At 37.0% G+C, this 23,914-nt stretch overlaps 2 protein-coding genes across 2 annotated transcripts; both read left to right on the top strand.

Moving 5' to 3' along the window:
• Positions 1 to 13,105: 13,105 nt before the first annotated feature.
• On the top strand, positions 13,106 to 16,822 carry LOC122028667 (heme oxygenase 1, chloroplastic-like). Its single transcript, XM_042587511.1, has 4 exons — positions 13,106 to 13,641; positions 15,191 to 15,414; positions 16,286 to 16,393; positions 16,493 to 16,822. Exons 1-4 carry the CDS (start codon positions 13,233 to 13,235, stop codon positions 16,583 to 16,585), a joined length of 834 nt encoding a protein of 277 aa, XP_042443445.1. The 5' UTR covers positions 13,106 to 13,232; the 3' UTR covers positions 16,586 to 16,822.
• A 729-nt stretch (positions 16,823 to 17,551) lies between these two features.
• LOC122029336 (beta-glucuronosyltransferase GlcAT14B-like) lies at positions 17,552 to 23,452 on the top strand. The gene is made up of 4 exons (XM_042588280.1): positions 17,552 to 18,294; positions 18,913 to 18,988; positions 19,080 to 19,195; positions 22,622 to 23,452. The coding sequence occupies exons 1-4, from the start codon at positions 17,670 to 17,672 to the stop codon at positions 23,137 to 23,139; spliced, it is 1,335 nt and encodes a 444-aa protein (XP_042444214.1). The 5' UTR covers positions 17,552 to 17,669; the 3' UTR covers positions 23,140 to 23,452.
• Positions 23,453 to 23,914: the final 462 nt, after the last annotated feature.

The raw sequence follows: 23,914 nt of genomic DNA, 5'->3' as shown, positions 1-23,914 counted from the left end.
TAGGAGGGTTAGAAGTATATGAAAGATCAACATAATAAAGATTTGCTTTTCTAAATCCTTTTAGCACAACATTTTCAAGATTTTTGTGCTTAACTATACACTTATCGGGGTGAAACTCTACATTATATCCGGCATCACATAATTGGCTAACACTAAGCAAATTGAACCCCATATTTTTAACCAATAGGACTTTATGAATGGTGATTGTAGATGATACCTCAATTGTACCTTTACCTATAATCTTGAGCTTTCCACTATTCCCAAATGATACCGTTCCCTTCTTTATATAATTTATTGTGGAGAACTTGCTCACATCACCGGTCATATGTCGTGAGCAACCGCTATCCACAATCCACAATCCACATACTTGCATCATTCTTCTCCTCTACCTAAGAAACATAAAATACACAACTCTTTGGTACTCATGCACTTGATTCGGAAATGTCATTCAAATATTTCTTAGGCACCTAAGCTTGTTTTACCTTCCCTTTAAGATTTTTCTTAACTTTGTTCCTAAGTGCATCATTTCTAGTACCATTGATTAGAGACATATATGCAACTTCCTTTTCCTTAGGTTTATATCCTATTCCGGTTTTGTTGTAAACGGTTCTTTGATCTCTAATGATCATATCTAGATACTTAGATCCATTTGTGAATTTTTCTAAACATACTCTTAATTCAATCACGTCATTCTTCATTTTTTCATTTTCTTCCTTGAGCATATTTGACTCACTAGACATGCATGCATCAATTTTAATGGTCCTAAGCTTTCCCTTCAAGGTCCTCACCTTAGATTGTGATTTGACAAAAGTATTTTTGAGGTGAGCAATAGTTTTATAAAGAAATTCTACTTTGGGAGATTCTTTTACCTCATCATCATCACTTGATTCCTCTTCATTTGATGAATCCTCTTCACTTGACACTTCCTTGTCATCTTCAAAAGCCATAAATGCCATATGTCGAGTAACATGGCAAAGCTCATCTTCATCCGATAAGTCAATGCTTGGTGTATCTCATGTAGCTTGGGCCACCATGACTTCCTTCTTCTTTTTCTCCTTTTTCTTCTTCTCCTTTTCTTCTTTCTTCTTTAATTCCGGGTAATTTGGCTTGATGTGTCCTTTCTTGTTACATCCATAACAAGTGACATTAGTGTTAAAACTTGAACTTCGACTACTTTTACCTTTCGAGGGTTGAAACTGTTGGGGTTGCAAGGTTGCAAACATAGTCCCATATTGGAAATACATGGGAAAGATCATGGGTTTATAAGAGAAAAGATATCTCCATTGGCATGAGGCCTTTTGGGGAGAGCCCAAGAGCAAAGCCATGAGGGTCTAAGCCCAAAGTGGACAATATCATGCTATTGTGGAGATATCTAAATTCTTTTCGATCCAACAATTGGTATCAGAGCGGGTTAGCTCTGAAATTTCTTAATCGATTTTCAAAGCAACTTTTAAAATCTTTTCTTTTCATTATTTTTTATTTTTCAAGCACTACTAATCCCAAGACAAAAGTCTTGGAAATACTTTTTCTTTTTGATCTCTGTTTTGCAAGGATGTCGAACTCATATCAAGAAGGCTATAGCACGGTTCGACTTCCACTATTCAAGGGAGAGAATTTTACTTACTGGAAGAATAGAATGGAGTGTTACTTGAAGTCCGACATCGAGCTCTGGTTCACAATTTTGAAAGGATATACTCCCCCAATGAAGGATGGAACAACAATAGAACCAGAAGAATGGACTCCCCAAATGATCAAGAAGGCACAACTGAACTACAAGGCGATCAACACCATTCAGTGCGGACTTACGATGGAGGAGTTGAACCGAGTTGGTCCCTACGACAACGCCAAAGACTTGTGGGACTCACTAGTCAAATTACACGAAGGATCCAATGACTCAAAGGTAAACAAACGAGATATTCTTTTAAATAATTTACTTAATATAAAAATGTTTCCTGGAGAGACGGCCTCGCAACTACACGCCCGACTAAAGGACATCCTCAACGGTCTTCACCTGATCGAACACGAACTCGAAAATCGTGATACGATAAGGTACGCTCTAAACGCTTTTCCGATGAATGCTTTGTGGGTATCAATTGTAGATGCGTACAAAGTTTCCAAAGATCTTTCAATTCTTAAGATAGATGAATTATTTTGCGAGTTGGACTTACACGAGCAATCTAACATAAGCCATGTCGAGAAAGGAGTTGCTTTGTATGCAGGTTCAAGCAAAGAGACAAAATCAAAAACGAAGATCGAGTATGAAAGCGAGTCAGACTCAGACTCAACAAATGAAGAAGAATTAGTCAACATGGTCCGAAGGTTGTTGGCTAAGAAGAAGATTAGAAGAAGCTTCAAAAAGACTCCACCAAACCAGATCCAAAACAAATCAGAAACGATTTGTTATAGATGCAACAAGAAGGGGCATTTCAAAAATGAATGCCCAAATCGGAAAGAAGAAAGACCCAAATCGACAAGACGGAAGAAGGCTCTTCAAGCGACATGGAACAAAACTTCTTCCGACGAATCCGACACGGAGCAAACGAAGCACTCGAGTCACCTTGCATTTATGGCAAGAAACGAAGAGTCTGAGTCCGTGTCCGACGAAGAATACGAGTCCGAGATCGACCTCGATTCCGAGAGAAGCACCGGATCGGAAGATCCAAATATGGTAACGATTTATTCAAAGTCAAATTTGCTTAAAGTAGTTAAATGTTTGTTTAAAAAAATAGCAAAATCGGAAAAATAAAATAACTTGTTACTTAAGGAAATAGACCACCTTAAGCAACAAGTTAGCTTGAGTGACTCGACTAACCAAGTTCAAGTCGGAACTTCGACTCAAGTTGAAAAACTCGAGGAAGCAAATTTCGATTTGAAAAGTCAAGTCGAGCGACTCAAGAAAACTTTTGAAAGGTTTGAAATGGGATCCAAGTGTCTAAATATGGTACTTGGATCGCAACGAGCCGTGTACAACAAATCGGGGCTTGGCTATAAACCGAACAAAACAAACAAATCATACATGTCTCTAATCAGTCAAAATGTTAGAAGTCAAGTCCAAGCATGGGTTCAAACAAAACACTTAACCAAACCAATCAAACCAAACCACTACTTGGTCCCTAAGAGTCAAATCCATTACTTAGATAAACCTTAACTAAGCTATGACTCAGGGGGAGCAACTAGAAAAACAATCCAACCAACTTAATTAAACCAAACTCAATACTTAGGATTAGAATTATTAGAACGGTTAGATGAAAAAGATTTACCAAACCCTATAACATAGCACCGGAATGGATTTGGATGATAGTACGTCAAGGAAACTCTGTCGAAGGCATGTCTAGGTTGAATATGGAATTCTACCTGGTGCACTAGACTTAGTGGATCTGACCGAAACTACCCCAGTCAAACATGGGCTAGTTAGACCAAAATTTAGTATTAAGTTTTTTGGGCAGGAACAGTTTGGAATGTCTTCAGCAAATGGTCTAATGATATTCAAGTAGGTCATATGCCTCGCCACTAAACTGAAACATATCCTTAGGACACCTACTTGATTAACCCAAAGCTAAGTTTGAATCTAACATGGGTTCAATAACCTCTTTCAAACAAAATTTAATTCTAATTCAAACTAAAATTAATTCTAATTAAATTAATTCAAACAAAATTTAATTCTAATTCAAATTAATTCTAATTAAATTAATTCAAACAAAATTTAATTCTAATTCAAACTAAAATTAATTATAATTAAATTAATTCAAACAAAATTTAATTCAAATTCAAATTAATTCTAATTAAATTAATTCAAACAAAATTTAATTCTAATTCAAACTAAAATTATTTTAAAAATATAAAAAACCATTTTAAAATTATTAAAAATTATTAAAAAATTATTTAAAAAATATTAAAAAAACTATTATTAAAAATTATTTTAAAATTATTAAAAAATTATTTTAAAAATATAAAAAACTATTTTAAAATTATTAAAAATTATTAAAAAAAACTATTTTAAACTTATTAAAAATTATTTTATAAAAAACTATTTTAAACTATTAAAAATTATTTTAAAAATATTAAAAACCATTTTAAAAATATTTAAAAAACTATTTTAAACTTATTAAAAATTATTTTATAAAAAACTATTTTAAACTATTAAAAATTATTTTAAAAATATTAAAAACCATTTTAAAATTATTAAAAAATTATTTTAAACTTATTAAAAACTATTAAAAATTATTTTAAAAATATTAAAACCTATTTTAAAATTATTTTAAAAATATTAAAAAACTATTTTCAAATTATTAAAAATTATTTTAAAATTATTAAAAAACTATTTTAAACATATTAAAAATTATTTTAAACTTATTAAAAACTATTTTAAACTTATTAAAAACTATTTAAAACTTATTAAAAACTATTTTAAACTTATTAAAAACTACTTTAAACTTATTAAAAATTATTTTAAAAATATTAAAAACTATTTTAAAACTATTTTAAAAATATTAAAAAACTATTTTAAAATTATTAAAAATTATTTTGAAATTATTAATTAAATTATTTTAAACTTAATTAAAATTATTTTAAACTTAATTAAATTATTTTAAACTTAATTAAAATTATTTTAATCTTAATTAAATTATTTTAAACTTAAATAAATTATTTTAAACTTAATTAAATTATTTTAAACTTAATTAAATTATTTTAAACTTAATTAAAATTATTTTAAACTTAATTAAACTTAATTAAAATTATTTTCAACTTAATTAAATTATTTTAAACTTAATTAAATTAATTAAATTATTTTAAAGTTAATTAAAATTATTTTAAACTTAATTAAATTATTTTAAACGTAATTAAAATTATTTTAAACTTAATTAAAATTATTTTAAACTTAATTAAATTATTTTAAAATTATTAATTAAATTATTTTAAACTTAATTAAAATTATTTTAAACTTAATTAAAATTAATTAAAATTATTTTAAACTTAATTAAACTTAATTAAATTATTTTAAACTTAATTAAAATTATTTTAAACTTAATTAAATTATTTTAAACTTAATTAAAATTATTTTAAACTTAATTAAATTATTTTAAACTTAATTAAAATTATTTTAAACTTAATTAAAATTATTTTAAACTTAATTAAAATTATTTTAAACTTAATTAAATTATTTTAAACTTAATTAAATTATTTTAAACTTATTAAAAATTATTTTAAAAATATTAAATTATTTTAAACTTATTAAAAATTATTTTAAAAATATTAAAAATTATTTAAAAAATATTAAAAATTATTTTAAACTTAATAAAAACTATTTAAAATTATTAAAAATTCAAAATATAATCTTTTAAAAGGTTGTTAAATTTTTTTAAAAAAATTCTTTTCAACATATAATTTTTGAATTTTTTCTTGACTTAGTATATTTTTCGTAATGTTTTTCAAAATATAAGTCTATTCTTTGATTAGTCTATTCAAATTTACTTGGTTTTTGGTTATGCCCCTATTTTTGATGTGTGTCAAAGGGGGAGGGATAGTGAATTCAGGGGGAGAGTTAGTTAATTCAAAGGGTGAGTTAAAAGTTAAATTGCTTGCTTATTTACTTGTTGCATATTTTTATGCTTGTTTATTTACCTGTTACATATTTTTAAACTTAACTTTGAACCTTGGTTGCCAAATATCAAAAAGGGGGAGATTGTTGGTGCAAACTGCACCAGAATCAAACCTGAGTTTTGATGTTGTCAAAGATTCAAGTTAAGTCTTGTTATGATCTAACAAGTTGACTGAGTGTGCAGGATGTTTACTCAACCGGGAAAGTCCTAGCTGGAGGCTAGGCAGAAAAGTTTTAGCAGATCGTGGAACCTAGGTGTAAGTCCAAGCAGGTCAAGGGGACCCAATGCTTGGCGGTATGATCGAGAAGTCTGGAGGACTGAAGATCAAGAGAAAAGTCCTGGGGAGCCGATCAAGGCTGAGTGAAAAGTCCAAATTGGATCTGGAGGATCAAAGTTTGGCAGGTAGGTTGAGGTAAGCAAACTGGAGGAGCGACAGTGAGGTCGGGTTCCCAGAGGGAACAACCTTAGGTCGCTGATCCAACTGAAGAAACCGGGAAGGTTTCCAAGTTGAGATCAAGACAGCTCTACTGTCTATATTACTCATGCATTATATTACTGTACTAACACTTGTTTTGCAGGAATATTGTTTAAACTCTGTTTTGCAGATTCGGCCTGATCGGTCGACCGAACAGGAGGATTGGTCGACTGAACCAGCTTGACTCAGACCAGAGATCAGTTCAGATCAGGCAAAGCAGAGTTCAGTCTGGTCAAAAGCTTGATCGGTCGACCGAACCAGAAGATCGGTCGACCGAACCATAGTGACTCAGCACAGGACAAATCATCAGCACTGATCAGCAGCAAAGGAAATAGAAGCTGATCGGTCGACCGAACCTGGGGATCGGTCGACCGATCCAATCAGCATTTAATCAGGATTAAAGGGTGATCTCGGCAGATTTCAGCGAACAAGGAAAAACCTTGTTCGATCGACCGATAAAAGGGTTCAGTCGACCGAACCATTGAAGGCCAGTTAATGCAAAATTTACGAGCCAGCGTCAGACTCCAACTGTGGGTGATCGGAGCTGGTTCGGTCGACCGAACAGAGGGATCGGTCGACCAAACCTCAGTGCACCTATAAATTAAGGCTCGAGGTCAGAGGCCATCAACAATTTTTCTGATCACAAGTTACTGCTCTACAAGCGACTCATCTTCATCAGTACAGTAAGCTATGTCATTCGAAAGCACCGACCTACGCTAAATCTTCGATTCATTTGTCGGTATATATATTTTGTTTTTCACTTAATTGCAAATAAGATAGTAGGCTTGTTACTATCTTATTCTATTGTACCTGTTCGATCTGCTTCTCTCCGAGGACTTCGGAGAGAAGAGTTTTAGTGTTTTGCCCATGGTGCGGTCAAGGACCGCGGGCCTTCGAGTAGGAGTCGAGCTAGGCTCCGAACGAAGTAAACAAACTGCCTCTATTTACTTTCCGCTGTGCACGACTTTGATTTCAAGAAACGATTAGTTTTAAAAGGACGCGATATTCACCCCATATTGGAAAGACATGGGAAAGATCATGGGTTTATAAGAGAAAAGATATCTCCATTGGCATGAGGCCTTTTGGGGAGAGCCCAAGAGCAAAGCCATGAGGGTCTAAGCCCAAAGTGGACAATATCATACTATTGTGGAGATATCTAAATTCTTTTCGATCCAACAGAAACATTTTTTTCACATCTTTTCTTGTAAATTTTCTTGATCTTCCCATCATCTTTTTGACATAGTGAGCCACTTCACTTGTCGACATTTCATCATCACTATCCGATGATTCTGTTTCAGATTCGGATGATGAGGATTCCACTTTCTTTTCTTTCTTCTTTTTCTTCTCCTTCTTTTCTACAATAAGGGCTACACCTTTCTCTTTTGAAACCACATTAGTTTGTTCATGAAGTTCGAATTCGCAAAATAATTCATCAAGTTTAACTAAAGAAAGATCTCTAGAAACCTTATACATATCAACCATTGATACCCATAAGGTGGTTCTAGGAAAGGATTGAAGAACATACCTTACTAGATCCCTATTGTCAATTTTCTCACCTATTACATGAAGACCATTTACTATCTCCTTGAACCTACCGTGCATTTGACTCACAGTCTCATTGGTCTTCATAGTGAAAGTTTGAAGTTGCCCCAACAAGAGATCTCTCTTGGCTCTCCTTGATTCGCTTGATCCTTCATTTAACTCAATGAGTTTTTCCCAAAGCTCTTTGGCGGAGTTGAATGGTCCTACTTTGCTTAGTTGCTCGTTTGAGAGTCCACATTGTAGGGTTGTTGTGGCCTTTGCATTTGCTTGGGCCTTCTTTGCCATCTCCTTTGTCCAATCCTTGGTTGGAAGAGGTGCTCCCAATCCGTCTTTTAGTTTCTCGAATCCATCTACAATACTAAACCAATTCTCAATATCATTCATTAAATAATATTCCATCCTACCTTTCCAATATGTAAAATTGTTGCCATCAAAGAAAGGTGGTCGAACGGTGCTATATCCCTCTTGAAACGCTATCTTAATGCTTCGGTTGACGATGAGTTTGTCCGATGCGTTCCTTGCTCTGATACCAATTGATAGGACCTTTGCGTTTGGCTAGAGGGGGGGGGGGGTTAATAGCCTTTCTTCAATTTTTCACCTACAACTTGTTAGCGGAAGCAAGTAGAAATGAAGGAAAGACAAGAAACACAAGAAAACAATATTAACTCCTTGGTTTACTTAGTCTCCACCTCCTTGAGGTGACTAATCCAAGGCACACACCCATACAATCAAGCTCCAATATGAAGTTCTCCTTCTCATTATCACAAACAAAGGTGGAGAAACCTTTACAAGGTTGCCTCTTCCTCTTACAAGATGAAATCTAGGCTTAGGAGGAAGAGACTCAAAATCTTTTGCTTGGAAATCACTTGGAGAGCTCTATATTTTCTTAGCATAATGAGTATTCGAGTGTTACATTGCTACAGTACTTCTTCCCCTTTTTATTTGTCTTCAAAACTAGCCGTTTCTCATGAGATCGTCGCCTTTGATTGATTGAGGACATCTCCAATCGATTCAAATCTAGCCCTTGAGCGCCATCCCGATCGATTAAATCAACACTGGATCGATTCAGTCAATTCAATCGATCGGCCGATCGAATGGTTACCTCCAATCGATCGGCCGATCGATTGGTTACCTCCAATCGATCGGTTGATCGATTCAAAATCGCACTGCTCCTTCGTGCAGAAACCTTGTGAATCGATCGACCGATCAATTGGGTGTACCCAATCGATCGGCTGATCGATCCAGGTTCGCACTGTGCTCTTGTGCAAAGCATGTGAATCGATCGGATGATCGATCCAAGTTCATTCTGTGCTCTCGCGCAGAGGCTGTCAATCGATCGGCTGATCGATTGGTTTACTCCAATCGATCGGCTGATCGATTCAGCAGTATTCTGTTCAGTTTTGCGCCTCAATCGATTTACCAATCGATTGCTTGCTGGTTTCCCAACCAACACCTCCTGCCAGATAAACGCATCCCTGGACTTTCTTGCCAAGGCTCCGGTCCTCGACCTCATTAGACTTCTCTTGCCTTACACTCGGTCTTCTGACCTACAAGGACTTTCTCCTGCCAAGACTCCGGTACTCGACTTTCTTGGACTTCTTCCTGCAAAACTTGCAGCACACGTTAGATCCAAACGTATTAACCTAAACTTAAATAGTTGTCAACACATTGAAAACACCCAAGGCATGATTGCACCAACATAATCCATCGACGGATAGGGATCGTCCACCTCAAGGACACGCCATGGACTAGGAGCTTTATCTCCGAACCACGTAAATGATCGTGTAACTTGGTTTGCATTCTTTCTTGTCTTTAGTTTAATTTCCTTTAGCTTGTTAGTTTTGTATATTCCGCTGGGCAAGCTAACATAGTGTAGAAAGCAATTGATTTGGGGGTGTCGTCTATCCAACCTCCCTTCAAGCCGGCCACCGATCCCCAACAGCGTTGACCAGAAGACTTCTTACGACTTGATCAACACAGAAGTCATCATGCCCCCTCCAAGACGTCGCGATTCAATCAACATTCCATCCACCTCACCTATATACATAGAGTTATTGCCATGACAACAATCGCCTATGTGCCTTGAGCCCCGGTGACTTTCACGACCCCCGAATCTCTGTTACTATAGTGAAAGCAGAGCCATGTTGTGGAGAATTCACGAGCGTTTGCCCTCCTTATCCAGTCAACTCGGGCTTATTGTTACGTCACCGCAAGTGCACGGTTACGTCGTCAGTAATACAAAAGATATCAAATCCACAGGGACTATTGATTAAGCACTAGTTAACTTCGCACGGTGAATTATCTAGACAATTGAAGGTTAATTGGAAAAGAGAAAGTGGAGAAAAGAGAGAATGTAAAGATTAGAGAAAGAGGAAGAGTTAGGTTTGGGGATGGATAAATACTAGGATTTCAGTTTCATTGTGATGTTAGTTAATGTCTCTATGCATTATTCATCTTCCTAACTCCATACTTACACTCATATAGGAGTTCTAACTAAAGTCCGGTACTATCTCTCGAAGATCACACCGAAGAGTTTATCCAAGTTCTACCGCTATTAAGTAGAAGAGGTAATTTAGGAAGTCTGATTATAGGGAATACCCTTTTGTCACAATGGCCCACGGTCTTATGCTCCTAAATTACACAGATCACTTCCTAACGGTAGATTAATGCAATTAAGTAGAAGAGGTAATTTAGGAAGTCCGATTATAGGGAGCATCCTTCTGTCACAAGGGCCCACGGTCCTACGTTCCTAGATTACACAGATCACTTCCTAACATTAATTTGGGAGAACCCTTTAAACTCTAATTAGTTTTCCTAGTAAAGAATTGATCCCCGTTTCAAGGTTACACCGTAGAAAGTAAGGGATACCTTCTGTCACAAGGTCCCATGATCTTACATTCTAGGGCTCTTCCTCTACATGATGATCTAAACCCTACATCTACATGGATTAACCTCACACACATTTCGTTAAATGCACATAAGGCGCGCACACACACATAGATGATGATATAAGCACTTCATTGCATAGGAAAATGCCCAAATACATAGTTCATACATTCACAATCACATCATAACTACTTCCTACATCCTAGATCTAGATATCTACTCCATAGCAAAGGATTTACAAATAAGAGACAAGAAATTAAGCATTACACACTCCAAAATAAGAGATAGAGAAGAGAGGAATGCTTATCTATGATCCACTAGTCTTCTTACTTACAAACCTTGCTCCAGAGGTGGACGAATTGGCGAAGATGAAGGAGATTTAGGGCCTCCCCAAAGGGGAGAACCCTTTCCCAAGCAATGGGGAAGAGCCCCCAAGGCAAAGATGAGCCAAAGATCCGTGAAAAGGGGAGAACACCCCCTTTTATAGAGCAGGTCATGACCACCACACGGCCCATGACACGACTGTGTGGATCTCACACGGCCTGGAGGTGTCTGCCGTCGGCCAGGGTCACATGGTCGTGTGACCTTCACACGACTGTGCCATGCTCCCTCTCTGGATGGCTTACACGGCCGCGTGGCACACACGATAATGCTTGGCCTCTAGAAATGTTGCATGGTCGTGTAGATCTACACGACCGTGTGCTAGATACACTGCTGAGGTGACACGATGGGTCTGCACCACATGGCCATGTCATGCTCCCTCTCTGGTAAGGCTACACGGTCGGTTTGCACCACACGACCATATTCTGCTTCTTCTCTGGAAAGTTGGCACGACCGTGCCATTTGGCATGACCGTGTGATGCTTGGCCACAAGATATTGACATGGGCGTGGCTTGATTTGTCTCTGGTGGGGGAACACGGTCATGTGGGTCACACAACCTTGATTTGATCTCTTCCAAAGTTATTATCGTGTGTGTTTTTACTCCATTTTCGCTCCAATATACGTTATGTCAATCAAAATAAGCAAAGAGCAGATATCCGAATAAAATATAATGGAAGTATGACATTATAAAGAAATAGAATACAATAAACATAAATTATGTTCATGAAATATAAATAAATGTGTATCCAAATATACATAAAAATATATATAATTTACGCACATCACCTATCTCCTTTCGGTTACCAGCAGCTATTGTCTAGCCGAGTCTTTGTGTTGTTTTTGCCATGTAGTATTACATATATTATGGTGATAAAAGATAAATACGCTCACCCCTAATACTTTTATTAATCTATCTCAGTGTCAACACGAAGGAGGTGTAGTATTAAATGTATCTTTGTCCATGATTCTTTAATTTGCAGGTCTCTGTTACCGTCTGCACACATTCATGCACCTTGTCTTCAGCAGTTGTACCGGCAACCTTCCACAGCGTCCCAGTGCCTGCCTACTAGCTAATTGTTGTACCTTCCTTTTCTTCCATGGCAGTGCTCGCTTCTTCCTCAGCAGTGATCGCCACTTCCTTTGTCTCTATCCAGCAGCTGTGAATGTCCAAATCATAGCTTCATCCTCAACAGTGCCTTGCTCCGATGAGCTCTCCCCGGCCCTGGACGGTCAACCAGCACCGACTTCTGGTGAATGCTGTCACCTTCCCAGCGAGAAGGGGGAGGAGCCCTCCCTAAACTGTCTTCGCCCAGGACAGTCCGGTGACTTGTCAGGAAAAGAGGTGCGCCGGCGAGCCGCAGACACTACTGATGAAGCTCCAACACGCATCTAGATCCTAACCCTAACACTCTCCTCACAGTCGAAGAGGAAGCCCTACCTCCGGCCGGCGATCAAACCTTGACTTCTAGAGAGAAGTCAGAGCTTCTCTCACTAGCGCCTCTTCACAACTCGACGACTTGAGAGAGGAATTAATTAACGGCAGAGGACGTGGATATCGCCTGCGGAGGAGGGTAGGGCGCGCGGCGTCGGCGGACAAGGAGATGGACTTCCGCCAGTAGAGTGCAATGAAGATACAGTTCCGGAGACGACGACGACGACGACGACGACTGTGGCAAGGCAAAACCGTGAGAGCTGAATTATAGAAAACAACAGTCCTTTCCTTCTCCCTAAAGACAATTTTAAATACTTGAATTACAGAAAACAGAAAGAGAGAACTGAGAAGACGATAGAAGAATGAAGAAAAAGGGAGATTCGATATTAAATATTTAATCCTAAGATAATAAATCCTGCGAAAATCGAAACAACTCTGCCATCTTAATATCAACTCTACCGCACTAAAAGGGCAAAGGGGCTGGATGAATGGATCAGGCATCATTCATATTCTTGACCAGTACAATCGTACTTGATGAAACTGACTTTAATTTTTTAATTGAACACGTACAAATATGGTGAATTTAAAAGTGCGAATTAATATAAAAACATAAAAAAAAGACCTTTTAAATTGTTTTACTCGTTTTATATTAAACTGTCAACCCTTGATGCACCCCCGTGAACGGTCCAATTAACATATGGGTATTAACGTGTGCATATAATCTCGGAAATCTGCCGAATCCTCTCCTCCATTTATTTTATTATATTTTATTTTTAGATCTCGTTGCATAGATGCAACGGAAGCACACCGAGCTAGCTGTTACAAGCACTCTTCTCCGCTCCGTCGGCTTATTCCTTGCATCACAAGCCCTAAACAAGGCTTCGCTTCGTTGTCGTCATAACTATACGCGTAACTATGGCCTCCTCCGCCTTTCGCGTCTCTCAATACCGAGCCTCCTGTCCTCGAGCTCGCCTCATCCCCGCCTCCCTTACCGACCCCGTTCGCTTAAACTTCCCTTACCGCCAGCGGAGAGGCACCTCCGACCGACTTCCCCTGCGAGCCATTGTCGTTACTGCCACCGCCACCGAGATGCCAAAGGAGCGGCAGGCCTCCGGCCGGGACAGTGCGTTCGTCGACGAGATGAGGGCAGTTGCGATGAAGTTGCACACCAGGGATCAATCCAAGGAGGGTGAGAAGGAGCCTGAAGGGCCGCCGGTTTTTAAGTGGGAACCGTCCATGGAGGGGTACCTCCGTTTCCTAGTTGACAGCAAGATCGTGTATGATACCCTGGAAATAATCATCCGGAATGCCGCCTATCCCTGGTGTAAGTTTTTGGTTCCTTCTACTTTCACCTTTTTATGTTTCTGTTTTCAGTTTTGTTTGATCGTAAGAACTAATTGCGCCGTCAAAAATTTGAACTCACAACTCAATCGCGAAGAGAAAGATATTTTTGAGATACCTAAACATATAAGATCTTAACTCTTTTATAGATTCTAAATAAGGTATGTTCTTAGAAAATAATGCGCATTAGGTACCTAACATCTCTGTCATAATTATAAATAACCTTTTTTTAGAATAAAAAAATTAAAATAAAATAATAAAATTGTCGTTCTCCCTCATCAAGAAGAATTTGACTCTATCAAGTGAACTATCAAAATCTATCAAGTGAACTAATTGCACCTCTGTGGATGAATTGATATATTGTTGTTTCATTTCTTTGAGTAACTCATGAGGAGTCCAAGTTGGTCCTCACCAGCCCAAGCATCATTGAGTCCGAAAACCCTTTGTTGCTGTGAGACAGTGAGAGGCTAGCACTGTCTGAGCATCTATAATGTGCTTGATCTCCTGAGTGTTATAAATGGGAATATAGAAACTAATACTGTGGAGGTGTGGCATATAGAAATATCAATAGATGGAAGACAGTACGAATGCTGTAAATCCTCTGCGCTATAGTAATGTTTATATTAAGTTGGTGAGTTACTAACAATGCATTATAATCAAGTTTTCTCATAATTTAAAGGGGCCAAAGTAGTGAGCATGATGTTTTTTTAAGGTGTTTCTAGGAAAGCGTTTGGGGTAGATGCTAGCAAGAATATAGCCCCTTATGTTTAACTCCTTGAATTTATGGTATGCGTTAGTTATAATTTTGTATGTTTCATTATTTATTGCAATTTTTATTCAAATTTCGGTATGAATATCTTGAATACACTCAGCAGAACTATCAACTAACTCAAATAAATGGAAAGCAGTAAGTAAAGGAATTAGGTCTATAGTTTGACGAGTTTTTGGACTCATACTCATCTTTACAAACTCTAGCTAGACTAACTTGCATTCACCTATTCACTCTAGCTAGACTAACTTGTATTCACACCATTGTCCATTTGTTCTTGACACTTGACACCTAAACAAATTTCCTAAAGTGCAATTGATTACTTTTTGTCAATCTATGGATGGAAGGGAGATGAAAACTTAAATTGGATTCCAACTGTTAAAAAATTTCCATAGGGTTTTCAAAAAAAATAATAAATTGACCAACTTTATATCCCTTTAACTATTTCAGATGCATTGTTGGTTTTATTGCACGAGATGAAATAGTTCTACAGTTTTTAACTTGTTTTGTACAATCAGCATCAGAATGAGTATTTATTGGCGAGTGAGCATATTGTTTATTAGATTGTGTTGGATTAAAGAATGTCTTTGGGTCCTCTTCCTTGTCGTTGCATCACCTGTAAATTATATTTTGATTAAATATAGTAGTCAATGGATGCTGCGCTTGTTATTTCTTAATTTTCTTGCACTAGCTAGTAAATTTACTTAGCATGTATTTGGAAATTGGAACCTAGTTCAGTATGATATATAGCCACTATTTGTAGATGCTGAGTTCGAGAATACTGGCTTGGAAAGGTCTGACAAATTAGCTAAAGATTTAGAATGGTTTAAGGGCCAAGGGCATACCATTCCTGAGCCCTCTGCTCCTGGTGCTTCTTATGCTCAGTATCTGGAGGAGCTTTCCGAAAAGGATCCTCAAGCATTCATATGTCACTTCTATAATGTATACTTTGCTCACACTGCTGGTGGTCGAATGATTGGCAGCAAGGTACTTTAATATCTAAATATCGTTTTCCAGATGTCATTGTGCTGCCTAAAAAATGTTCTGAAATGACACATTTCTTGTGCAAAGGTTGCCTTATCCAGACAATTTGATGTATTACTAGAGTTTTTTTTCTATATCTATTTTCAGTTTAGCTTTTAGAAATTCAGTTACTCTATACATTATAATAATTTGGTGATCCGGCATAAATGTTTTCCCTCGGTATGCATTTCATTAACTTTATTTGAGTTGCTCTGTTCATTAATTTGGAAACAAAATCTCACAATGAAGAGCCTTGCAAGAAGAACTAATAAAGGAAAGTAGGGAAAAAAATATTTGCAGTATTAGATTATAAAAATACATTGTTATTGAGGATGTTCAGTATTTAAGAAATAGTCCTATACTTCAATTGATCCTTGGAGGCCCAAAGATAGAGTTTGCAGCATGAGTGCCCAAAATGGACAGGTTCTCCTCAATTGACAACAAATCTGTTCTTAGTTGCATAGCTAATGCTGAGAGTTCACCACTCCATTTCTGAATGCTCAAATTAGATCGATTGTGAACATGTGGAAGACCATGTAGGGTCATAACTTTGGTCTCAGACCAGCCTGCTGTTTTTATCTGCGCACATTTATAGAAAGGCATGATATCATAGCTAGCTGCATTCTTGTTTTACATGCCCTTTGTATCTGTTGCAAATCAGAGTAATGCGGCACACAAATAATCTCATTCGACTAACTAATTGTGTCACACTCAATTCACTTGGCCATGCCACAGCTTATTTGTGGTGGTACACAAGTGGTTTATATACTTCTCAAAATGCTGTTAGCTAAATTCATTGATTCTTTGTCAATTTAACTTCATCTCTTCCTCCTAGGCGGCAGAGAAAATGCTAGACAACAAGGAGCTAGCATTCTACAAGTGGGATGGCAATCTATCCGAACTGTTGCAAAATGTGCGCAATAAGCTGAATAAAGTTGCTTCGGTATGACCATAGACATTTTCTTGCTTATTAAGTTTCTGCTGCCCTTTTTTTTTTTTTTTCAGATTTCCTACAGCACTTTGTATTTCATATTTTTTGCAGAACTGGTCTAGAGAAGAGAAGGATCATTGTTTGCAGGAGACTGAGAAATCATTCAAATATTCAGGCGATATACTCCGTTTGATATTGTCGTAGCAAATGAAGGATTCATCAGCTATTAACTAAAAGTATTACGACTATTTTGCTGTTTCATAGCGTGCTGTTTCACAAGATTATGTTATTCGCAAACAAATCTGTGGTCGTTGTGTAATTCGCTTTCATGCTGCTGTGTTAAGAAGAATTTGCAGTAGGAAAAAAAAAGGGTACATTCGCTTGTTTCTCAGGTTGATAAGAGGAGAAGCAAATAATTTCGATTAATTATTTTTTATATTTGAGGAGATATTTATCTTGATTTTGTCGAGATTCGAATTTCAGATTTGATGATGAGAGTACATGAAAATTCCACGCATAAGTAAGACTAATGATTTCTTTCAAGAGAAAGAATATCATGATAATCGAGTGAAACAAATGTTTTTTTTGTTTGAAGTTAGGAGAGAAAGGACAGTGAAATCGTATTATTGAGAACCGAATTGAATTAATTGTCAGTGGAAATTATGTTAATTGGTAGGTCGTGTTGTAAATGTCCTAGATGCATTAATTGCCAATTAAATGGGTTGAGTCTTGTGATGGAACAGGGGGATATAATTAATGTTCTTGGTGGTATATCGAGTTACTTGGAAGGCCTTACCTTAGCGTTCTTTAAAATTTATATGAAGTTATACCAATAGTTAAAAACACACACCAAATGCTCGTCTTCCATTGGCAAACAATTGACTAGAGGATGTCTTTACAAATACAAGTGAAGTTTGTAAAGAAATTCTAATTTACGAAGTCGTGTTTATCTTGAATTATTAATGTGTAAAACATTAATCAATGAAGAGGATGAATTATTCACAACCGTCAGGTCAACGGCGACTTTGTCCCACGTCTCTGGGAATTTGAATATTTTTTTTTTCATTTTTGTCACCCGACGCAGTCGTCGTCGACGACCAACCAACCGCCCGCCTTCCATGTACCAGATCCATCTTAACCGTCCATCAGGATTCCACTGACCTCCCGGACACGTACCCAATGCCATCGTTTCCACTCGTAAATACAGCGAATTGAGCTCGGATTGACTACACCGTGGCACCGAAACGGAGGGCGGCGGAGTGACTGACCACCGCCCGTCGCCTGGCCAATGGAGACCCAGCCTCCACCGCCGTATCAGCTTCAGCGGAGGACTAAATGGATGGTTCCCCTGCTCACCTCCTTCTTCCTCGCATCCCTCGTAATCTCCGCCTCCCTCTTCGCCTTTTCCTCCTCTTCCATCTCATCCTTCTCCTCCGCCTCCTTGTCCCAACAGGCCCTCCTCCTCCTATCCTTCTCCCAGATCCCTAGCACCGTCTCCGATGAGCCTCTCTTCGTCGAGTCTAAGCTCCTCTCCTCTTCGCCGCATGACGCCGTGCCGCCTCGCCCGGTCCCCCGCCTCGCATACCTCATCTCCGGCTCCGCCGGAGATGGCCGTAGCCTGCGGCGGACCCTCCGCGCTCTCTATCACCCGAACAATCAGTACGTGGTTCACCTCGATCTTGAAGCCCCTGCATCGGAACGTCTAGAGGTCGCCGCTGCTATACGAAACGATCCTGTGTACTCTCGTTTTGGAAACGTGAGGGTCATAGATCGGGCGAATATGGTCACCTACCGAGGCCCTACTATGGTTACGAACACGCTTCACGCCGCCTCTGTCCTTCTTAAGGAGCGCGGCGACTGGGATTGGTTCATCAATCTCAGCGCCTCCGACTACCCTCTTGTCACCCAGGATGGTGAGGTTTGAAACCCACCTATTATTTTGTCACTCATATATAGTTTCCCATCTGCAATTGGATGTTGATTAGTTTTCTTTTTGATCTATACTTGGGAATGTCAATCCTATTACCCATTTGTTACTGCTAGTTAGGTATTGCCTAAAGTATTTGAATAATGGATCCTCTTAGCAGTACCCCCATCAGGTTTTTTTTGTTTATCTGAGGTAGTTCTCAACTGTAGGATACCCTTGGTTATAGCCATTGCAATAAGTTTCTAGCTAGTTCTTCCCAGATTCAGCAATAAAGTACATCATCATTTGTTTGACTTTCTGATCATTCTACATCCGAAACAAGCAGTCTTTCTTGCACACAACCCTGCTGAAAAACACGCTCCAGTTTGTGACAAGATGTATCTGTATCTTAGTTCATTTGTTACTGTCCACGCTCTAAAATCTTGATTACCTTTTCAAAACTTTTATTGGGTGATTATTTCTCACAATTGATCCAATGTGTAATTTCATGGATATATTTCTGTTAATTGATATTTCAAATCAAATCCAACTTTGGTCATTCTCATATTGCAAAGAACATTTTGAAGCTTTGCTTACTGCATAGTTTCTTATCTTTGTCGAGCAGATCTACTCTATGCACTTTCAAGTGTACCCAGAGAGCTGAACTTTATTGAGCATACAAGTGACATTGGATGGAAGGAGTACGTAAGACACACTCATTAATTGGCAGCATTATAGACATCCCTTTGATTTACATCATGATTATTGATGCTCTTGAAATTGTAATATCAGGCACTTCCGAGCTAAGCCAATAATTATCGACCCTGGGCTTTATAGTTTGCAGAAAACTGATGTCTTTTGGATTACTGAGAAAAGAACCGTACCCACTGCATTCAAGCTCTTTATAGGTACAAAGACTAAGTGCCCACTAGTCTATACTTAAGGTGTACATGAATTATGTGCTCTTTCCTTTTTCATTTTACTGTGTATGTTTTAAACACATTATTCTGTGAAGCAGCTATTTCTCTAGTACTTGGGTTGTTAGTTATTGTTGGATGCTTAAACTGACATGATAGAAACACGTATTGGGGTTTGCCCAAGTGGAACTTTTTAGATTTCCAAGTTATCCTCGAGTCTTTTTATAATAACATTTGCAGCAGTTTAGTACTTGAGTAGAACAAGAGAGATGTTTAACCATTACCAAAGCTGCAATCTTACTTTTATATGACAATTTTCTAATAAACTGTTTTCTTTACTATGTACGATTATTGTGGTTCATGGTAATGTGGCATGTTCCTTTTTATCATTTGTCATTCAAGGAATTAGTACAGTATGTCGATGACATGATATATTCTCATCTTAGGTTGTATGTAAATCTTACTATCATTGTGTTCGGTATAATCTCATTCTTTTATTTTCTAAATTTAGAAGACTTTTAAGCGTTACAGTCTGGAACAATTCTAGGATATGGAATCAGGAGTCAAGTTGTAGGCAGAGTTGGAAAAGGGAATAATTTGACATTTAATAGAATTAACCTATTATAGCTATGTAGGTTTCGCAACAATGGGGTTGGTTTGGACTAGAATAACTAGGTCCCTGATTTTTTACAAATTTGCATAACCTTTGTACCCTGTGTATGGTTTGTATTGACTATTTTTTACAACATGTATCTTTTGTGAAGGACAGGCCACAAATTCATTGGTGGGTACATTTTGTGGCTACAATATTACAAGGCTATATCACTAGCCCTCATGTCTACAATGCAGGAACTAAATTAGATATTCCTTGAGTGTAGGACTTGTGCATGACTGATGTGAAAGGATGGCATACAAAGACAGGGAAATCATGTGGTTCCAGTCTATAGGCATATACATCTCTTTCTGTGAGTGTTGCTATGAAAATGATAAAACAGTTTGCTTGATTGAGGCCAAATGAAGAAAGCTTGGACCCATTTCTATGGTGGTGGAAACTTAATCATGATTATGAATCATTAGTCTTTCATTAGAAGAAAAGAGTATGGTTTTCTTTAATCTGAACATGTATGCTACAGAGATGTGAGATCGTAAAGCTCCTTGGATCTTACATGATGTATGCTTAATAATGAATATGAACCACTAGTCTTTCATTTGGAGCTAAGGGTATGGTTCCTTGAATCTGAACATGTATGCTACAGTCATTGTGTGACTGAAAAAAGGCTCCTGGGTCTTAACATTTATGCTACAGACTGTAAGATTGTGCAGAAGTTCCCTGTGTCTTAACATGAATGCTACAGACAGATTGTGAGTTTGAGAAGAAGAATGACAATCATTAGGTGGATTAGAGAAGGGAAATAAGATTCATGTCAAACTTCGGTTGCTTTTTAAATTCACAAAAACTGTTTCAGACTAACGGTTGAATAGCCATGCCTTGTTTCTATTATTTATCTTATTGTTTATTTTTATCCATGTGAAGTTATGCACACTTTTATGACAGCATCTTGGGTTGATTACCCATGATTCTCCCACAATTTATGATAGATAAAATAGAGTCCAAGTGAAATTAGATATTAGTTTCAATGAATAATACAATAAGAGAAAATAAAGATGATACAGTCATGTTCATGATCGACTCTTGATCAACTGAGTAATTTCTGTAGTTAAAAGAATCAAATCAATTAGAGTTGAATGTGAGAGTTAGAGGAGGAATAAAGAAAACTTGATTTAATGTGGTTAAGTGTAATTTAAGACATCTAGATATTTTCTAGCCATAGATCCTTTACATAAGTGTTCAATGGCAGCATGAGATCAATGTACTCCTTACATGTTGTTTTTGTCTGAAATGTACTCCTTTGTATGACTTGTTTAATTGTTCCTTTCATCTGTTAATTTAGTTACTATTATCAGTAGTACATTATTTTTATATCGCTGTGGAAAAAATATGTTCAATAATGTAGTTACCAGTATTGGAGTTATTGAGGTTATAATAATTGATTTTTCTAGTGAGTTTCATCCTTTTTTTTAAACACTTTTTAAGATAAATTTGCCAGATATATTCTGGATAAACCTCTATGGGTTAAACATTAATGGTGTATGTTATTTGCTAATATAATTGGTTAATTGATTAGAGTATAGAGAATGAATTTATGCATGAATCATAAAGAGAAGCTTTAAAAACTCTTATGCGGGAAATCTAGTTTCAACAATAAGAAAAAAAACAAGTGAGGTGATAGTTAAGTTCAATGAAGAGGAAATTTTTGTAATAATTTTTCTGTACAATATTATTAAATAAAGAGTTCTGGTGAAACAATCATGAATATGATAAAGACTGAATGGTTAGAACTGAGGAGTTTCTGCAGTACTGGGTCTTGATCAAATGCTTCTTAGGCTAAATGGAAGTTCTCATAAGATTGTGATGTATGGTCAATCATACTTTATCAGTGATAATTGATAGTTTTGAAAAAGACAGCCATAAAAGCTCAGTGTGACACAGAAACAAATGTTTATAGGAAAGTGTGTACTTATGAGAAAATAACATAAAAATTACTATTATCTATGTTCAAAAGTAGTTAACTGATTCTATAAATTAGAAGAGTTGAATCTATTACAGTGGACTGTGTAAGCAATAGTGAGGGATTTTAAAAAAAATATTCAATGTAACAAAATTTTTTTAATTAATTTTAATATGGTTTGCATTGAGCTCAATAGAGGATAAGATTCATGTAGTTAACTACCAAATAGTTAGGATAAACATGACACTATGATGATGATGATGATGATGATGACGACGACAATGACTATCTAAAAGTAGCTAGATGTAGTTTAAATGGACCATAAAAAATAGAAAAGTGATTGAGATGTTAGCTTCATATTCAAAGGAAACTAATGAATTGAATAATTAGATTAGCTAAGTCAATTAGGATTGAAGGTACGAATGGTACAGAGAAATTAAAGAGAACATAACACCATTAAACGCGGCTTATGAGATCTTAATTTTAGCAGTGATATAACCTTGTTAGATTTCGTTAAGGGAAATGGATAAGATTGTGTATCTGACCCCAAATAATTCTGGTTCGTGTTTGTCTTTATGTATATTATTTATCTGTGCCTCTTATGTTTTTCATTGGAAATGTTTGAAAAAACCATGAACTTGCTATTGTTACCTCCACCTTCTGTTTGAATGGTGAAAAAAAAATTGTGTTCAAGAGAGCTCGAGAATCAAAATAGATGATTTAGTAAGGAAGCTATTCACGAACTGTCAATTTCCAGTGAGTTATTCGATACATTTTCCTTGTCCAAATTTTGCATGATTCCACTGGGGCATTAGTGGTTATTAATATGTTTTTTTTTCTCTCACAGGTTCTGCTTGGATGATGCTTTCTCATCAGTTCATTGAATTCTGTTTGTGGGGGTGGGACAACCTTCCAAGAACAATTCTAATGTATTATGCAAACTATATATCGTCCCCTGAGGGATACTTTCAGACAGTAATCTGCAATGCCCCTGAGTTCCGTAACACGACTGTCAACAATGATCTTCATTTCATAGCTTGGGATAACCCTCCACAGCAGCATCCTCACCTTCTCACCCTAGAAGACTTCTCAAAGATGGTCATCAGCAATGCTCCATTTGCCAGGAAGTTTGGCAGAAATGACACTGTTCTTGACAAGATTGATAAGGAGCTCTTGGGCCGTGATCTGGATGGTTTTGTGCCTAGCAAATGGTATGATGCACTAAAAATGAATATAAGTGATGATCTACTGTATCAAGTGAGGAATGTCACTGAGCTCCGGCCTGGTCCCGGTGCTGAGAGGCTTAAAGTGCTAATGAGCCGCCTTCTTTCATCAGACAGTTTCAACGAAACGCACTGCATTTGATATCAAAGTTATGAATTGGAGCAGAAGGGATCAGTTGACTGTTTGGATGCAATCTGAAACGATAAAAAATCTTTGTGAGCAGCAATTTGTCAGTAATCTCTGATTGTGTTGTACACTTAACAGGTGAAGCCGCGTTTGAACTTTTTTCCCTGGATCTGGGTAGATCGTAAGTTTATTGATGCCATCCAATTCCTGTGTACCCATTAGCCTCTTACAGTGTACCCTACTGAATTTTACTTTTCCCAAAATGCGTAGCTCCATTTCTGTCGCCAAATTTATCTCATAAATATTATTCTGATAATGTTTTGTTTGATTTTGTTGTTTTGTGCTATTTCTTTGGCGTTTCTTTGATATTGCTCCAATAGTGTAAACAGTCTGCAAGCTTAAATCAGCCTAATTTACCTAAATCATCCCATCTGAGCATGTGTCGTGGGGGTTTTTCAGGAATGCTACTTCCATCTAAGCTATCGCGTGGGATATACAATGGATTGGAGCTATTAAAAGTGGTGTCAGCCAATTAAGTCTTGAGTGAACCATTTCTGGGGTGCAGACCAAGAGATAGACTACAAATGACTAAATGAGTTGGGAGGGTTGATTCAAACGTGCTAACGATCGAGAGCTTCCTTTATCCCTTGCAGCAACTGCCTTATTACTCCCTCCAAATAAAGTTTTGGCCAATCAGAATTACATACAGCGAGCTCGTTCTTGAGAACACAAATCATGAAATTGCGATTGGAAAAGCTCCTAAAGTGCAATCCAAATACATCAAGGAAAA

This window comes from Zingiber officinale, chromosome 10B, assembly GCF_018446385.1.
Source record: "Zingiber officinale cultivar Zhangliang chromosome 10B, Zo_v1.1, whole genome shotgun sequence".
Taxonomy (NCBI): domain Eukaryota; kingdom Viridiplantae; phylum Streptophyta; class Magnoliopsida; order Zingiberales; family Zingiberaceae; genus Zingiber; species Zingiber officinale.
The sequence above is the reverse complement of the archived record's forward strand: the minus strand, read 5'-3'. Positions and strand labels throughout refer to the sequence as shown.